At 44.1% G+C, this 16,682-nt stretch overlaps 1 protein-coding gene across 1 annotated transcript in view; it reads right to left on the reverse strand.

The window, feature by feature from the left end:
• The window catches only part of F8 (coagulation factor VIII), a 232,157-nt gene that overhangs the window by 104,189 nt on the left and 111,286 nt on the right, over positions 1-16,682 (reverse strand). The window contains exons 17-19 of the mRNA XM_073573105.1: positions 12,148-12,412; positions 9,523-9,702; positions 2,308-2,421 (exon numbers count right to left, since the gene is read on the reverse strand). Of these exons, the coding sequence (XP_073429206.1) occupies positions 2,308-2,421; positions 9,523-9,702; positions 12,148-12,412 (559 nt within the window). The remainder of the gene's footprint in view (positions 1-2,307; positions 2,422-9,522; positions 9,703-12,147; positions 12,413-16,682) is intronic.

Here is a 16,682-nt window from a genome sequence, read left to right on the forward strand (position 1 = left end):
TCACATTGTTCCCCGAAGCCATTGTCTTTCCGGAATAAATATTAACATAACAAACCACAAAAATACTCACCCACGATCCGAAGCAGTCCACGAGTGTGTCCCACGACGATCTTGGGTAGAGAACTGCAGCATCAGATGATGCTGCCGTTCTCTACGGGCTGCAGGAATCCAATGACGGAAGGTAGGTATCCTTCCGCACTGTATTCCTCCGCCACTTAAAAAAAAAAAAGTCCCTAGTCTCACTTTATGCCATTGCTGCGTGGGAATTTCCCACACAGCAATGGCATAAAGTGAGACTAGGGACTTTTTTTTTTTTTAAGTGGCGGAGGAATACAGTGCGGAAGGATACCTACCTTCCGTCATTGGATTCCTGCAGCCAGTAGAGAACGGCAGCAACAGCTGATGCTGCAGTTCTCTACCCAAGATCGTCGTGGGACACACTCGTGGACTGCTTCGGATCGTGGGTGAGTATTTTTGTGGTTTGTTATGTTAATATTTATTCCGGAAAGACAATGGCTTCGGGGAACAATGTGACAAGTATTGGTAAGTATGTTACTCTATGTTATATGTACTGTATGTCTATGTATGTATTGTATGTATGTAGTATATATGTGGTATGTATGTAGTATGTATGTAGCATGCATGTAGTATATATGTAGTATGTATGTAGCATGCATGTAGTATATATGTAGCATGTATGTAGTATGTATGTGGTATGTATGTAGCATGTAGTATGTATGTAGCATGCATGTAGCATGCATGTAGTATGTATGTGGTATGTATGTAGCATGTAGTATGTATGTAGCATGCATGTAGTATATATGTAGCATGCATGTAGTATGTATGTAGCATGCATGTAGTATGTATATGGTATGTATGTAGCATGTAGTATGTATGTAGCATGCATGTAGTATATATGTGTTATGTATGTGGTATGTATGTAGCATGCATGTAGTATGTATGTAGCATGCATGTAGTATGTATGTAGTATGTATGTAGTATATATGTAGTATGTATGTAGCATGTAGTATGTATGTAGTATATATGTAGTATGTATGTAGCATGCAGTATGTATGTAGCATGCATGTAGTATATATGTAGTATGTATGTTGCATGTAGTATGAATGTAGCATGTATGTAGTATGTAGTATGAATGTAGCATGTATGTAGTATGCATGTTGTATGTATGTAGCATGTAATTTTTTTTTTTTTTTTTACATTTAACACATTAGCCGGATGATGGGACTACTACTGTCCCATCATTGGCTAATGTGTCAATCACTGTCATGGTAGCAGGCATCGCCCGATGGGACTTGTAGTCCCATCGGACGATGCCTGCACAGACCCCCGGAGCCTGCACAGCCCCCCGGCAGGCCGGCACAGCCCCCCGGCAGGCCGGCACAGCCCCCCGGAGCCTGCACAGCCCCCCGGCAGGCCGGCACAGCCCCCCGGCAGGCCGGCACAGCCCCCCGGCAGGCCGGCACAGCCCCCCGGAGCCTGCACAGACCACCGGCAGGCCGGCACAGACCACCGGAGCCTGCACAGACCCCCTGGCAGGCCGGCACAGCCCCCCGAAAGGCCCGTACAGACCCCAGAGAGGCTGTACAAGGGCAGGAAAGGGTTTTTCTTATTCCGATACCGGAAGTCCCATAGACTTGAATGGGACTTCCGGTATCGGAATCGGCGATACCGATACTTTTTTTAAAGATCGGCCGATACCATCCGATACGATACTTTGAAGTATCGGACGGTATCGCTCAACTCTAGTCACGACTCATTCATTCTAATCATCATAAGCACACTGAACATTTCCCCCCTTTTACAATGGGCGCCCAGGGCCACGGGCCGGGTCCCGGCTGCCGTGACAACTCCCATTGAAGCTCATCGGGCCCGGTACCGAGTACCCCACAGGGCTGGGAGGGCGACCCACTTTCAGCACCTGGGGTCTGGGAACAGAGCGAACTGTACCACTTTTCCCAGGCTCACATTGAGGTGGCACACGGATGCCACGTGTATGTTACATACGGACACAGGTAGCTCCAATGCTGGTTTTTCCAGTACCAGAAATATCAGGACATGTGAAAGAGGCCTTAATGGAAGTCACTGTTAAGCTTTTACTTCCAAAGCAATCCATGAATGGGATGACAGAGGAAGCCCCCCACCCCCTCTGTCTCACCACTTGGATGATGTGTTCATTATTGACCACAGCATGTAAGAGGTTACTTGTCCGGGCTCAGAGTCTTCTTTGGCCTAGCTGCTATAACGGAAACTGTATGTATGACTTTTTTTTTTAAAAAATGGACTCACTTGGATCATACACAAGGTAAAGAGCTTTCATTTTATTGCTTTCATATCCTGCCTCCGATTCTATGTGCCACAGACCAGTTGCATGAGCCTTCATTTCCAAGGTGACTCCAACACCTGCAATGAAAATAAATGTATTTGTTCGATAATTAAACAATCTTATTAATACAATAAGCGTGTGAAATGAATTATACCTTACCTTACATAAATTGGGGAACATACCTTTGCCAGCCCTCAGTTCCACTTTCATTCACTGACGTTGAAAAAATAATAACGTTTCTGCCAAATTTATAATATTGCCATTGATATTAATTACCATCACAATTTATAGGGAATCTGTCACCAGGTTCAGCTACCTAATCTGACAGCAGCATGAGGCTACAGTGGAGGAAATAAGTACGGTATTTGATCCCTTGCTGATTTTGTAAGTTTGCCCACTGACAAAGACATGAACAGTCTATAATTTTAAGGGTAGGTTAATTTTAACATTGAGAGATAGAATATCAAAAATAATATCCAGAAAATCTCCTTGTATAAATTATATAAATTTATTTGCATTTTGCAGTGAGAAATAAGTATTTGATCCCACTGGCAAACAAGACTTAATACTTGGTGGCAAAACCCTTGTTGGCAAGCACAGCAGTCAGACATTTTTTGTAGTTGGTGATGAGGTTTGTGCACATCAGGATGAATTTTGATCCAGTCCTCTGCAGATCATCTCTAAATCATTAAGATTTTGAGGTTGTTGCTTCACAACTCGGAGCTTCAACTCCGTGGCTCGTTTTTTGCGGGACAAGATGACGTTTTCAGTGGTACCATGGATATTTATATGCGTCTTTTTGATTGCGCGTTATTGCACTTTTTGTATGGCGGTATGATAATAAATCATTTTTTTTTGCTTCGTTTTTTATTTTTATTTTTTAAGGGGTTCACTAAAGGGGTTAACTAATGGGACATTTTTATAGGGTGGGTCATTACGGACGCAGCGATACCAAATATGTGTACTTTTATTGTTCTGTTTTTTTTTATTTTCAAAAAATGAATTTATTAGGGAATATAATTTTTAAAAAATTATTACACTTTTTTTTTTTTTTACTTTATTATAATGTCCCAGAGGGGACATCACTGTCATGTGACAGATCGCTGTGACAAATCAGCGATCTGTCACAGGCACTGCTACAGGCTTCCTCATGCCTGCGCTTTGGGGGCAGTGAGGAAGCCAGCTCCCTGCAGGCCCCCGAAGGTCCCCGTCGCCATATTGGATCCGGGACCCTGCAGGGAGGGAGGCCCTCGCAGCAGCGCTGCACATTGCGCTGCTGTGGGGGTCTCAGGGAAGCACGGAGTGAGCCCTCTCCCTGCCGATGCTTCCTTTAACCCCCCAGTACACCACGATCATGTTTGATTGCGGTGTGCCAGGGGTTAACTTGTTGGGGGAGGTCCGTGACCGCCCCTGACACATAGTGCAGGGTGTCAGCTGTGATAATCAGCTGACACCCGGCCGTGAGCAGCTGCGCTCACTCTGTGAGCGCAGCTGATCGCACTAGACGTACTATTCCATCCTTGAAACTTAGGTCCCAGGTCACATGGACGGAATAGTACGTCTAATGTAGGAAAGGGGTTAATGTGCTTATTTTTGAGACACTTCTTTGCCTTGGTTGTATGTTTTGGGTCACTGTCTTGCTGGAAGACCGAGCCATGACCCATTTTTAATGTTCTGGCAGAGGGAGGGAAAGAGGTTGTCACTCAGGATTTTATGGTACATGGCTCCATCCATTCTCCCATTGATGCGGTGAAGTAATCCTGTGCCCTTAGCAGAGAAACACCCCCAAAACATAATGTTTCCACCTCCATGCTTGACAGTGGGGACAGTGTTCTTTGGGTCATAGGCAGCATTTTGCTTCCTCCAAACACGGTGAGTTGAGTTAATGCCAAAGAGCTAAATTTTTATCTCATCTGACCACAGCACCTTCTCCCAATCACTCACAGAATCATCCAGGTGTTCATTGGCAAACTTCAGACGGGCCTCCACATGTGCCTACTTGAGCAGGGGGACGTTGCGGGCACTGTAGGATTTTAAACCTTTACGGTGTAATGTGTTACCAGTGGTTTTCTTGGTGACTGTGGTCCCAGCTGCTTTGAGATCATTAACAAGTTCCCCCGTGTAGTTTTAGGCTGATCTCTCACCTTCCTCATAATCAAGGATACCCCATGAGGTGATATTTTGCATGGTGCCCCAGATCAATGTCGGTTGACAGTCATTTTGTATTTCTTCCATTTTCTTACTATTGCACCAACAGTTGTCTCCTTCTCACCCAACATCTTACTTAGGCCTCATACTCACTGGCGATAAAATCGGACGATTGCAATTTGATTTTAAATCGGATTGCACTCTGCCCAATGTTAGTGAATGGGTGACATCTCACTTGCGATTTTTTTCTCAGCCAAAATCGGTCTGAGAAAAAAATCACAGCATGCTGAGATTTGCAGCGATTTTCGCCAATAGAAGTCAATGGGTGCGATTAAAAAAACGGACCAAAAACGGACCATCCGTTTTCCATCCGTTTTAATAGATACATCACCATTCTGTGGTATAGAACACTGTAAATGGTCCTGTAAATGACTGTAGAAAAAGAGTTGCTGGGAAAAAAAACAGATGGAAAAATAAAAAATCGCATGACACTGACATAACACTCCACCCTTTTCTCCAGTCCAGAAATCGGACCGTTTTTTTAATCGCCAATGGGTATGAGGCCTTATGGTTTTGTAGCTCATTCCAGCTTTGTCCATGACATCCTTAGACAGCTCTTTGGTCTTGCCCATGTTGTAGAGGTTAGAGTCTGACTGATTGAGTCTGTAGACAGGAGTCTTTTTTAAAGGTGACTGTGTAAGACAGCTGTCTTTAATGCAGGTAACAAGATGATTAGGAATGTCTAACTGGTCTGTAGGAACCAGATCTCTTAATGGTTGGTAGGGGATCAAATACTTATTTCTCACTGCAAAATGCAAATAAATACAGTCATATGTTAAAGTTTGGGCACCCCTATTAATGTTAACCTTTTTTCTTTATAACAATTTTGGTTTTTGCCACAGCTATTTCAGTTTCATATATCTAATAACTGATGGACTCAATTATATTTCTGGATTCAAATGAGGTTTATTGTACTAACAGAAAATGTGCAATCTGCATTTAAACAAAATTTGACAGGTGCAAAAGTATGGGCACCCATATCATTTTCTTGATTTGAACACTCCTAACTACTTTTTACTGACTTCCTGAAGCACTAAATTGGTTTTGTAACCTCATTGAGCTTTGAACTTCATAGCCAGGTGTATCAAATCATGAGAAAAGGTATTTAAGGTGGCCACTTGCAAGTAGTTCTCCTATTTGATTCTCCTATGAAGAGTGTCATCATGGGCTCCTCAAAACAACTCTCAAATGATCTGAAAACAAAGATTATTCAACATAGCTTTTCAGGGGAAGGATACAAAAAGTTGTCTCAGAGATTTAACCTGTCAGTTTCCACTGTGAGGAACATAGTAAGGAAATGGAAGAACACAGGTACAGTTCTTGTTAAGCCCAGAAGTGGCAGGCCAAGAAAAATATCAGAAAGGCAGAGAAGAAGAATGGTGAGAACAGTCAAGGACAATCCACAGACCACCTCCAAAGACCTGCAGCATCATCTTGCTGCAGATGGTGTCACTGTGCATCGGTCAACAATACAGCGCACTTTGCACAAGGAGAAGCTGTATGGGAGAGTGATGCGAAAGAAGCCGTTTCTGCAAGCACGCCACAAACAGAGTCGCCTGAGGTATGCAAAAGCACATTTGGACAAGCCAGTTACATTTTGGAAGAAGGTCCTGTGGACTGATGAAACAAAGATTGAGTTGTTTGGTCATACAAAAAGGCGTTATGCATGGAGGCTAAAAAACACAGCATTCCAAGAAAAACACTTGCTACCCAAAGTAAAATTTGGTGGAGGTTCAATCATGCTTTGGGGCTATGTGGCCAATGCCGGCAGAGAATCTTGCTAAAGTTGAGGGTCGCATGGATTCAACTCAGTATCAGCAGATTCTTGACAATAATGTGCAAGAATCAGTGACGAATTGAAGTTACGCAGGGGATGGATATTTCAGCAAGACAATGATCCAAAACACCGCTCCAAATCTACTCAGGCATTCATGCAGAGGAACAATTACAATGTTCTGGAATGGCCATCCCAGTCCCCAGACCTGAATATCATTGAACATCTGTGGGATGATTTGAAGCGGGCTGTCCATGCTCGGCGACCTTCAAACTTAACTGAACTGGAATTGTTTTGTAAACAGGAATGGTCACAAATACCTTCATCCAGGATCCAGGAACTCATTAATAGCTACAGGAAGCGACTAGAGGCTGTTATTTTTGCAAAAGGAGGATCTACAAAATATTAATGTCACTTTTATGTTGAGGTGCCCATACTTTTGCACCAGTCAAATTTTGTTTAAATGCAGATTGCACATTTTCTGTTAGTACAATAAACCTCATTAGAATCCAGAAATATAACTTAGTCCTTCAGTTATTAGATATATGAAACTGAAGTAGCTGTTGCAAAAAACAAAATTGTTATGAAGAAAAAAGGTTAACATTAATAGGGGTGCCCAAACTTTAACTTATGACTGTATATATAATTTATACAATGTGATTTTCTGGATTTTATTTTTCAAATTCTATCGCTCAATGTTAAAATGAACCTACCCTTAAAATTATAGACTGTTCATGTCTTTGTGAGTTTGCAAACTTACAAAATCAGCAAGGGATCAAATAATTATTTCCTCCACTGTATGTTCACACATTGCTTTTTTGCTACTTTTTCTTTGCAGAAAAAAAACTTGCTCTATTGGCAGTAAAGAAGCTGCATACAAAAAGTAGGTTTTAGTGCATTTTGCTGTGTTTTTCAGTATCTCAAAGTTCAGCTTTGCTTCCACCTTGCAAGCATAAACAATACAAAGTGCTAGACCACCAATGCAAGAACATTAAACATTTTTGGAAAAAAGGAATACAAAATTACACAATTGCATATGCAAAAACAGCAGGGATCTGAATTGATCTGTCTTTGTTTGCGTTCACACATTGGTAGGGCATTGAGTTGGTTGGGCATTGTTTACGTTCACACATTGGTAGGGCATTGAGTTGGTTGGGTATTGTTTACGTTCACAAATTGGTAGGGCATGAGTTGGTCGGGCATTGTTTACATTCACACATTGGTAGGGCATTGAGTTTTGTTTGGGCAATCTTTACTTTACACATTGGTAGGGAATTGAGTTGTTTGGGCATTGTTTATGTTCCCACATTGGTAGGGCATTGAGTTGGTTGGGCATTGTTTACGTTCACACATTGGTAGGGCATTGAGTTGGTTGGGCATTGTTTACGTTCACACATTGGTAGGGCATTGAGTTGGTTGGGTATTGTTTACGTTCACACATTGGTAGGGCATTGAGTTGGTCGGGCATTGTTTACATTCACACATTGGTAGGGCATTGAGTTTTGTTTGGGCAATCTTTACTTTACACATTGGTAGGGAATTGAGTTGTTTGGGCATTGTTTATGTTCACACATTGGTAGGGCATTGAGTTGGTTGGGTATTGTTTACATTCACAAATTGGTAGGGCATGAGTTGGTCGGGCATTGTTTACATTCACACATTGGTAGGGCATTGAGTTTTGTTTGGGCAATCTTTACTTTACACATTGGTAGGGAATTCGAGTTGTTTGGGCATTGTTTATGTTCACACATTGGTAGGGCATTGAGTTGGTTGGGTATTGTTTACATTCACAAATTGGTAGGGCATGAGTTGGTCGGGCATTGTTTACATTCACACATTGGTAGGGCATTGAGTTTTGTTTGGGCAATCTTTACTTTACACATTGGTAGGGAATTGAGTTGTTTGGGCATTGTTTATGTTCCCACATTGTTAGGGCTTTGAGTTGGTTGGGCATTGTTTACGCTCACACATTGGTAGGACAGTGAGTTGGTCCGGCAATATTTACTTTACATGTTGATAGGACATTGAGTAAGTTGGGCATTGTTTACTTTCACACATTGGTAGGACATTGAGTTGGTTGGGCATTTTTTACGTTCACACATTGGTATGGCATTGAGTTGGTTGGGAATTGTTTACGTTCACACATTGGTTTGGCATTGAGTTGGTGGGGTATAGCTCACTTTCACACATTGATAGGGCATTTAGTTGGTTCGGCAATGTTTACGTTCACACATTGGTTTGGCATTGAGTTGGTTGGGCATTGTTTACGTTCACACATTGGTAGGGCATCGAATTATTAGGGCTATGTTTGCTTTAACACATATCACTAATTTAAGTACACTGTACTAATACTAACATCCAGGCTCATGTGACGACACCAAGACTTTGTGGCTTAAACTTGGAAAAAATCACAAAAATAAATGTGAATCACATTCTGCTGTATCTGTTTTTTATTTCTCAAAAAATGCAGGAAAAACTGATAGCTGCATTTTTGCACTTAGTCATTGCTTTCTATGGATGAAAAAACACTGCAAAAACACTGAAAGAATTGACATACTGCACTTTTTCAAAAATGCAGCCGTTTTCAAATTCAGTCAGGAAGCAAAACCAAGTGTGTGCTTGAGATTTCTGAAACTTCATAGCTTTTACTGGTCCTGTGAAAGCAGTTTTTAATTTGCATTATAGAATGCATCAAAATCACAACATGTGAACATGGCTTAATGTAGGAACAGAGGCCATGATTCCAGTGGTGCGTCACTTAGTGGGCTGTTTGCTGCAGATTTGATAAAATGCACCTCATGCCACTTAATGAATTTAGGACATCTCTTAACTGTCATGCTCTTCCGGCAGAAACGTACCCCAGTCAGAGACTGGAGTAAATTACGCCACTTTAGTGGATAACTTCATGAATTTGATTTGTTGGGGAAGCCATGCCCCGCTTCGACTATGGTACTGCCATATTGGATTAGCTGGCCGGGACTTGCGTGTAAATGCTAAAAGTCGCAATATTTTGCTCCATGTCTAAGCCCACTATTATTCAACTTACTTAATATGCAAGACGGGATAAATAGTGTTTATAGCACTAATTTGCTCATCCAATATTGAGCTAAATATTACCCGCTTTTATACCATGACCATGTTGGTGAGGAATTTAACTTTTGGACTTAAAGGTATTGCAGGATGTCTTCGTTCTTACCAGGGTAGAGATTTACTATATTGATAGGATGATCGTCATGGCTCCGTTGTGTAAGGATATTCCCATGAAACTGCACAGAAATAATTTCCTTTCTTCCTATGCTCAGCAGATGCCATCGTACTTTTCTTTCCAAAGCCAGAACCAGACCAGGCATTGAGTCACCAACAAATCCATTGATAGCTATAATATGAAAATGCCATTAAGAAATACGATAATTTAGGTTTTCCATTTTCGCAACATGAATAAAAAAAAGCACAGGAAATAACAAGTAGAGATATTAGGTGTTCCGTTTTAGACAGTTTTCTGGCTGAATTTTTATAGGACAAAACAGACTAAAAAATAGATGTGTGTCCAAGTCTTTATTGTCTTAAAAGGAGGGAAAAATGTTTTCCTAATAGAAATTTATTCAATTTTGCTAACTACCTGCCTGTTCTGCCCAGCTTAGATGTGTACCGTCACAGAGCAGTCGCGGACCACTTCTGTCAGCGATTCAGCGGCTTCCGCTGATGTCACGTCAACAGAGCAGGGACTTCTCTTCCGCTCTGCTTTGTTGATTGGGCTGCTGACGTCATGTTGATTGACAGCCGGCTCCCCGGTGCCTAACTGTAGTGTAGAAGAACTGCTTTGTTGACGTGGAGCAGCTGAATCACTGTAAGGAGCAGTGGGTGACCGCTCTGAGTCAGTGCCAGGTAGAACAGGCAGGTTGCCTGTGCCTGTTAGTTTTTAGGCCCATAGTAAAAAAAAGTATAATAGTCCTGGACAACCCCTTTAACATTTAGCCAGGCCCTGTGGGAGTTTCAGAAGTACAAAGGAGTTGAAAATAAGTTCCAGGCAGTTGGAGACAGAGTTGTGAGAGAAGGAGAGTGAAGTCAGCCACAAGAGACAGAAAGCAAGTCTTGGTATCCGGTGTTATGATGAGTCACTGAAGGAGGAAAAAAAACAAAATACTAGCTAAGTCCAGAAAAAAACAGAGAGGTTGGCAGCTATCGGATTGCAAACCCCTGAACCTATCCACAACAACTAGCAGTAGCCGTGGGGGGTTCCTATGGTGCCCTAGACCCCTCAATCACAGCCGGAGAACTACATAGCCTAAAGACAGAAAGGGGAAAAACTAAACTGCCCCAGAGCAGACCCCAAAGCAATAGGCAGCCCCAACATATAATGATGGTGAAGCAAGATGAAAACACTAACATAGATAGAAAGATAGGTTGAGCAAATGATGGGGCCCAAGCTAACTAAATAGGACAGGATAGGAAAGCTGCTGTCTGCCATCCGCAAAAACCCTATCCAAAATGTGCCAACCGACTGATAGGAAAAACAGGCCCTGAAGTCGCTAGGCTTCAAAAGACTATATCAGCACTCAGGTATATTCTGAAGACAGAGCAAAAGATCAACAGATCAGAGACAAAAATGGAATTCAGCTCACCCCCGGCCGGGGATGGCAGAACTCCCAAAAAACAAGGCAAAACAAAAACAAAACTGAAGTGTACAAAGCAGAGCAGAAAAACTTAGCTTTGAGACGCAGGAATCAGACTGGTCTCCAAGAATCCAGCAGGATCACCAGCAAGGCAGAAGGGTGTCGGCTGCCTTATATCCAGTCCTCAATTCCAGCCACCCAGTCATCATCTAGCTGCCCAGGTGTTTGGTAATCTGCCTCACTACCTTCCTTCACCAGAGAAGGGAGTTCATCAGACCTCAATGGTGAAGGTAAAAATGAACTCACAACAATCCGGGTTCCTGAAGGGTCTGAACGAAAGCCAGAAAGGAGACTTCAGTTTACGGGGTTCAGAGTTGGAAGTCCGAAGGTATAGCCATGGGTTAGTGGGGACACCGAGATGGCTGAAGCAAAGTTTTTGTGACAGTCTATGTGTAAGACAGACCTGGAAGCATTAGTGAAGAAATATTGGCCTTGTCAGGCTGGAGCAGAGAGGTACCAGCTGGAAATAAGCTATGGTTGGCAGGAAAGCAAGCTACAAAATGGGGGTCCCTGTTCAAGTATGCCATATCACTGTAACATATTTCATAATTTTTTTATCCCATAACCGCAAAGTGCTTATCTGTGTAAAACTTAAGATGTAAAGACAAAGCTTTGTAGCTGCTACCGATTGTATACTAGAGTTTATTTTCATATACTGGAGGGACTCTTTCTTTGCATATACTGTATATCTGAGGTTCCTGTACCATTTAGCAAGGTGCCGCCTAAACTGAGAACATCTATAGCAATCACCACCACATAACTAGAGGAACCCATGTCACTGGTGTTTGGCTTCATGAGAGAACACCTCGGCCCAGGCCAACGTGGAGTCCCACCACAGGAAATAACAACATAGCTGGACTAGTTACAGGGCTTTACATGACAAAATCCTGAAGAAGGCATACCACCACCTTCTGTTTTACTCCAGGTGTTTCTGTAAATTTACATATCCGTTTAAAGCTTGGGAATCATTCATAAGATGAGGACTGCTACAAAAGAAGTAGACGACAAATAATGTCATTGCATATATTTGATCATCACTACTCATTATGTTTCGACATAGCCTTAACTGGATACATGCAGTAAACCAGTAAACGATGAGGCTCTATGATTGGTATACAGCACTCCTCATTTACTACTGAAAAACTTACCATGAAAGTTGTGTTCTGGCCTGAAATCCTTAGAAGCATTTTCCACATTACATGCGGCAGGGCAGGAAGTCGGTATTTTAGAAGTGCATGTCTTCGAGCAATGTTGCTGCCAATTGTCCTTGAAATACCAACTCTCAGACTCAGAAATGTCCATGAAAACAAGTGAGAAGTCCTGCATCGATAGTTGAAGAACATTAGATTTCTTTAAGACTTTAGGTCGACAGATAAGCAGAGGTCCGAAGAGTCCGGAGTGGAAGTCTTTGTACTTTGTAAGAAGGAAGGAAGATTAACTGGTTAATAAAACCTAATAAATTTGCTTGTATTTTATTGGTATGACATGTGCAAAATACATAGCTACATATATGTCGAGTTTTCATGAATGGGACAACACTGCAATAGTTTTAGCCAACCACTACAAAAAGTGCTGCATTGTTTGCATGGGTCCCCTTCCAGTAGCTGACCAGCAGGAGTGCCGAGAGTCAGATCCCCACCGCTCTAACATTGATGGCCTATACTAAACACAGGCCATCAATTTTAAAAGGCTAAAAGGACACCTTTAAGTAAATCTTTTATCATGTCATTTTAAGTCCAAACTACTGTATTAAGTATACACATACATATGTTAATAGCGGTTGGAGCTTCATTTTTCTGATACAGAATTTAAAAGGCCTGTCATGAGGATTTTATATCTTAACCCTCAACTGGTGAGGTGGGGTTGGGTTGTTCGGCTGCCATTCATTGAAAAATGCTGGTATGAGGATACGGGTCTCACTAGCTTCCATCCATTTCCTTGTCAACAGGATGTCGTCAAGGCCTCTCTCTTCTGGCCACGTATAACAGAGCTAGCTGTCGCTAAGTGCTGTCTTGGCCTTGCTGAACCCCACATCACCACTCACTATTTACATTATCCTAAAAGTCATGTTTCATAATGCCCTCGGATTGAATCATCAAAGTATTACATTTTCAGATACTTGTGGGTGTCAAAAATTTGTTATACTCGTGTAATCAATCACCAATAAGAAAACAATTAAAACAAACGTGATCTTTGCATTTTCTGCAAAAGTAATAGATTTCTAAACACTGGGGTATAGGAAACCCCACATCACCAGTTGAGGGTTAAACTAATTACATATATGTACAGGCGCTTTGAATAAATCCGTACCTTGATTGTGGAACATCATTTCGCAGTTTCTGAGAAACTCAGCGTCAAAATTATGTGCATATGAGCTGCAAGTGCTTCAGGGTGGGGCATTGCACTTGCAGCTCTACTGTCTTCTATCTCTATTCCCCGCCCAGTGCCTGCCTCCTGTTTCAGACAGACAAGTGAATGTTTTTTCAGTGACCTGCCTCCTTGGAGATGTTGTACAGGCACCATCAGTGCCCGGGAACATTCATGCGCAGGAAGGTTCTCATAACAATCCTGGACCCAGTGTATCGATCTGGACATGCACCACCCCCCATCTGAGGAAACTAGTGGCATGTGGATGAGCAGCAGCGAAGAAGTGTCGATGCCAGGTAAGGGAAAGCAGGTCATTGAAACAAGAGTGCCCTTTTTCTCAGACACAGGAGGCAGGTTGCGGGCAGAGAATAGGTAGGGAGGGCAGGAGAGCTGCAAGTGACCTGTCAGACACAGGAGGAAGGTCACGGGCAGAGAATAGGTAGGGAAGGCAGGAGAGTTGCAAGTGACCTGTCAGACACAGGAGGAAGGTCACGGGCAGAGAATAGGTAGGGAGGGCAGGAGAGCTGCAAGTGACCTGTCTGACTCAGGAGGAAGGTCGCGGGCAGAGAATAGGTAGGGAGGGCAGGAGAGCTGCAAGTGACCTGTCAGACACAGGAGGAAGGACGCGGGCAGAGAATAGGTAGGGAGGGCAGGAGAGCTGCAAGTGACCTGTCAGACACAGGAGGAAGGTCACGGGCAGAGAATAGGTAGGGAGGGCAGGAGAGCTGCAAGTGACCTGTCAGACACAGGAGGAAGGTCACGGGCAGAGAATAGGTAGGGAGGGCAGGAGAGCTGCAAGTGACCTGTCAGACACAGGAGGAAGGTCACAGGCAGAGAATAGGTAGGGAGGGCAGGAGAGCTGCAAGTGACCTGTCAGACACAGGAGGAAGGTCACGGGCAGAGAATAGGTAGGGAAGGCAGGAGAGTTGCAAGTGACCTGTCAGACACAGGAGGAAGGTCACGGGCAGAGAATAGGTAGGGAGGGCAGGAGAACTGCAAGTGACCTGTCAGACACAGGAGGAAGGTCGCGGGCAGAGAATAGGTAGGGAGGGCAGGAAAGCTGCAATTGACCTGTCTGACTCAGGAGGAAGGACGCGGGCAGAGAATAGGTAGGGAGGGCAGGAGAGCTGCAAGTGACCTGTCAGACACAGGAGGAAGGTCGCGGGCAGAGAATAGGTAGGGAGGGCAGGAAAGCTGCAATTGACCTGTCTGACTCAGGAGGAAGGTCGCGGGCAGAGAATAGGTAGGGAGGGCAGGAGAGCTGCAAGTGACCTGTCAGACACAGGAGGAAGGTCACGGGCAGAGAATAGGTAGGGAAGGCAGGAGAGTTGCAAGTGACCTGTCAGACACAGGAGGAAGGTCCCGGGCAGAGAATAGGTAGGGAGGGCAGGAGAGCTGCAAGTGACCTGTCTGACTCAGGAGGAAGGTCGCGGGCAGAGAATAGGTAGGGAGGGCAGGAGAGCTGCAAGTGACCTGTCAGACACAGGAGGAAGGTCACGGGCAGAGAATAGGTAGGGAAGGCAGGAGAGTTGCAAGTGACCTGTCAGACACAGGAGGAAGGTCACGGGCAGAGAATAGGTAGGGAGGGCAGGAGAGCTGCAAGTGACCTGTCTGACTCAGGAGGAAGGTCGCGGGCAGAGAATAGGTAGGGAGGGCAGGAGAGCTGCAAGTGACCTGTCAGACACAGGAGGAAGGTCACGGGCAGAGAATAGGTAGGGAAGGCAGGAGAGCTGCAAGTGACCTGTCAGACACAGGAGGAAGGTCACGGGCAGAGAATAGGTAGGGAAGGCAGGAGAGTTGCAAGTGACCTGTCAGACACAGGAGGAAGGTCACGGGCAGAGAATAGGTAGGGAGGGCAGGAGAGCTGCAAGTGACCTGTCTGACTCAGGAGGAAGGTCGCGGGCAGAGAATAGGTAGGGAGGGCAGGAGAGCTGCAAGTGACCTGTCAGACACAGGAGGAAGGTCACGGGCAGAGAATAGGTAGGGAGGGCAGGAGAGCTGCAAGTGACCTGTCAGACACAGGAGGAAGGTCGCGGGCAGAGAATAGGTAGGGAGGGCAGGAGAGCTGCAAGTGACCTGTCAGACACAGGAGGAAGGTCACGGGCAGAGAATAGGTAGGGAAGGCAGGAGAGTTGCAAGTGACCTGTCAGACACAGGAGGAAGGTCACGGGCAGAGAATAGGTAGGGAGGGCAGGAGAGCTGCAAGTGACCTGTCAGACACAGGAGGAAGGTCACGGGCAGAGAATAGGTAGGGAGGGCAGGAAAGCTGCAATTGACCTGTCTGACTCAGGAGGAAGGTCGCGGGCAGAGAATAGGTAGGGAGGGCAGGAGAGCTGCAAGTGACCTGTCAGACACAGGAGGAAGGACGCGGGCAGAGAATAGGTAGGGAGGGCAGGAGAGCTGCAAGTGACCTGTCTGACACAGGAGGAAGGTGGTGGGCAGAGAATAGGTAGGGAGAGCAGGAGAGCTGCCAGTGACCTGTCGGACACAGGAGGAAGGTGGCGGGCAGAGAATAGGTAGGGAGGGCAGGTCGCTGCACCGTCAAAACGAAGCATGCGGAAGCATCCGCATACATCGGCATGGCCTGCGTACCCAATGCTAAAGGTAGGGTACGTACGCCGCATGTCGAGGTAGGCAGAGCTGAAGGGAGGAGGTGCGGCAGTGGGCGGAGCTTCACAGAGGAAGTCCGCAGGCCTCCGCACCTCGGCCATACACTAGTGTGAAACTAGCTTAACATAGTAAAAACAACAACGAAAAACAAAGCCAGTGTTGCTGTTTTTGCTTACCCCATCACACAAGTATGAAATAAAAAGTAATCAAATAATTGTATTTATCCCAAAATAGTGCCAAAAAACTACAGTTTATTATGTGAAAATGTAGCTCTCGTAGGCCTCTATAATTGAAAAAATTAAAAAGTTATGGCTCTCAGAATACGAAGCCTCACAAGATAGGAAATAAAAAGTTATCAAAAAGTTGCACGTAACCAAAAAAGCACTGATGAAAATGACCACTAGTCCCACACAAAAAATAAGTCATTACACAGCTCTGTCTACAGAAACATAAGAAAAAATGTTGGATGTAGTTAGCAGCTCAAAAATGTGATTACAAAAATAGATTTTTTGTGTGTAAAAGTAGTAAACCAGAAACAAATATAAAAATGCATATTGTCGTTATCACATCTATCTGCAAACTCAGTAGTGAACAAAGTTGAAAATAAAAAATAAAAAAAATGCCCCAATTGTTATTTATTTTGTTCGTTTCACCTTCCCAAAGGTTCAATAAAAAGTGATGAAAAAGTCTTATAGAAAAGAAAATC

The sequence above is a fragment of the Dendrobates tinctorius genome, unplaced genomic scaffold (assembly GCF_039654945.1).
Source record: "Dendrobates tinctorius isolate UK_male_01 unplaced genomic scaffold, ASM3965494v1 ptg000034l, whole genome shotgun sequence".
Taxonomy (NCBI): domain Eukaryota; kingdom Metazoa; phylum Chordata; class Amphibia; order Anura; family Dendrobatidae; genus Dendrobates; species Dendrobates tinctorius.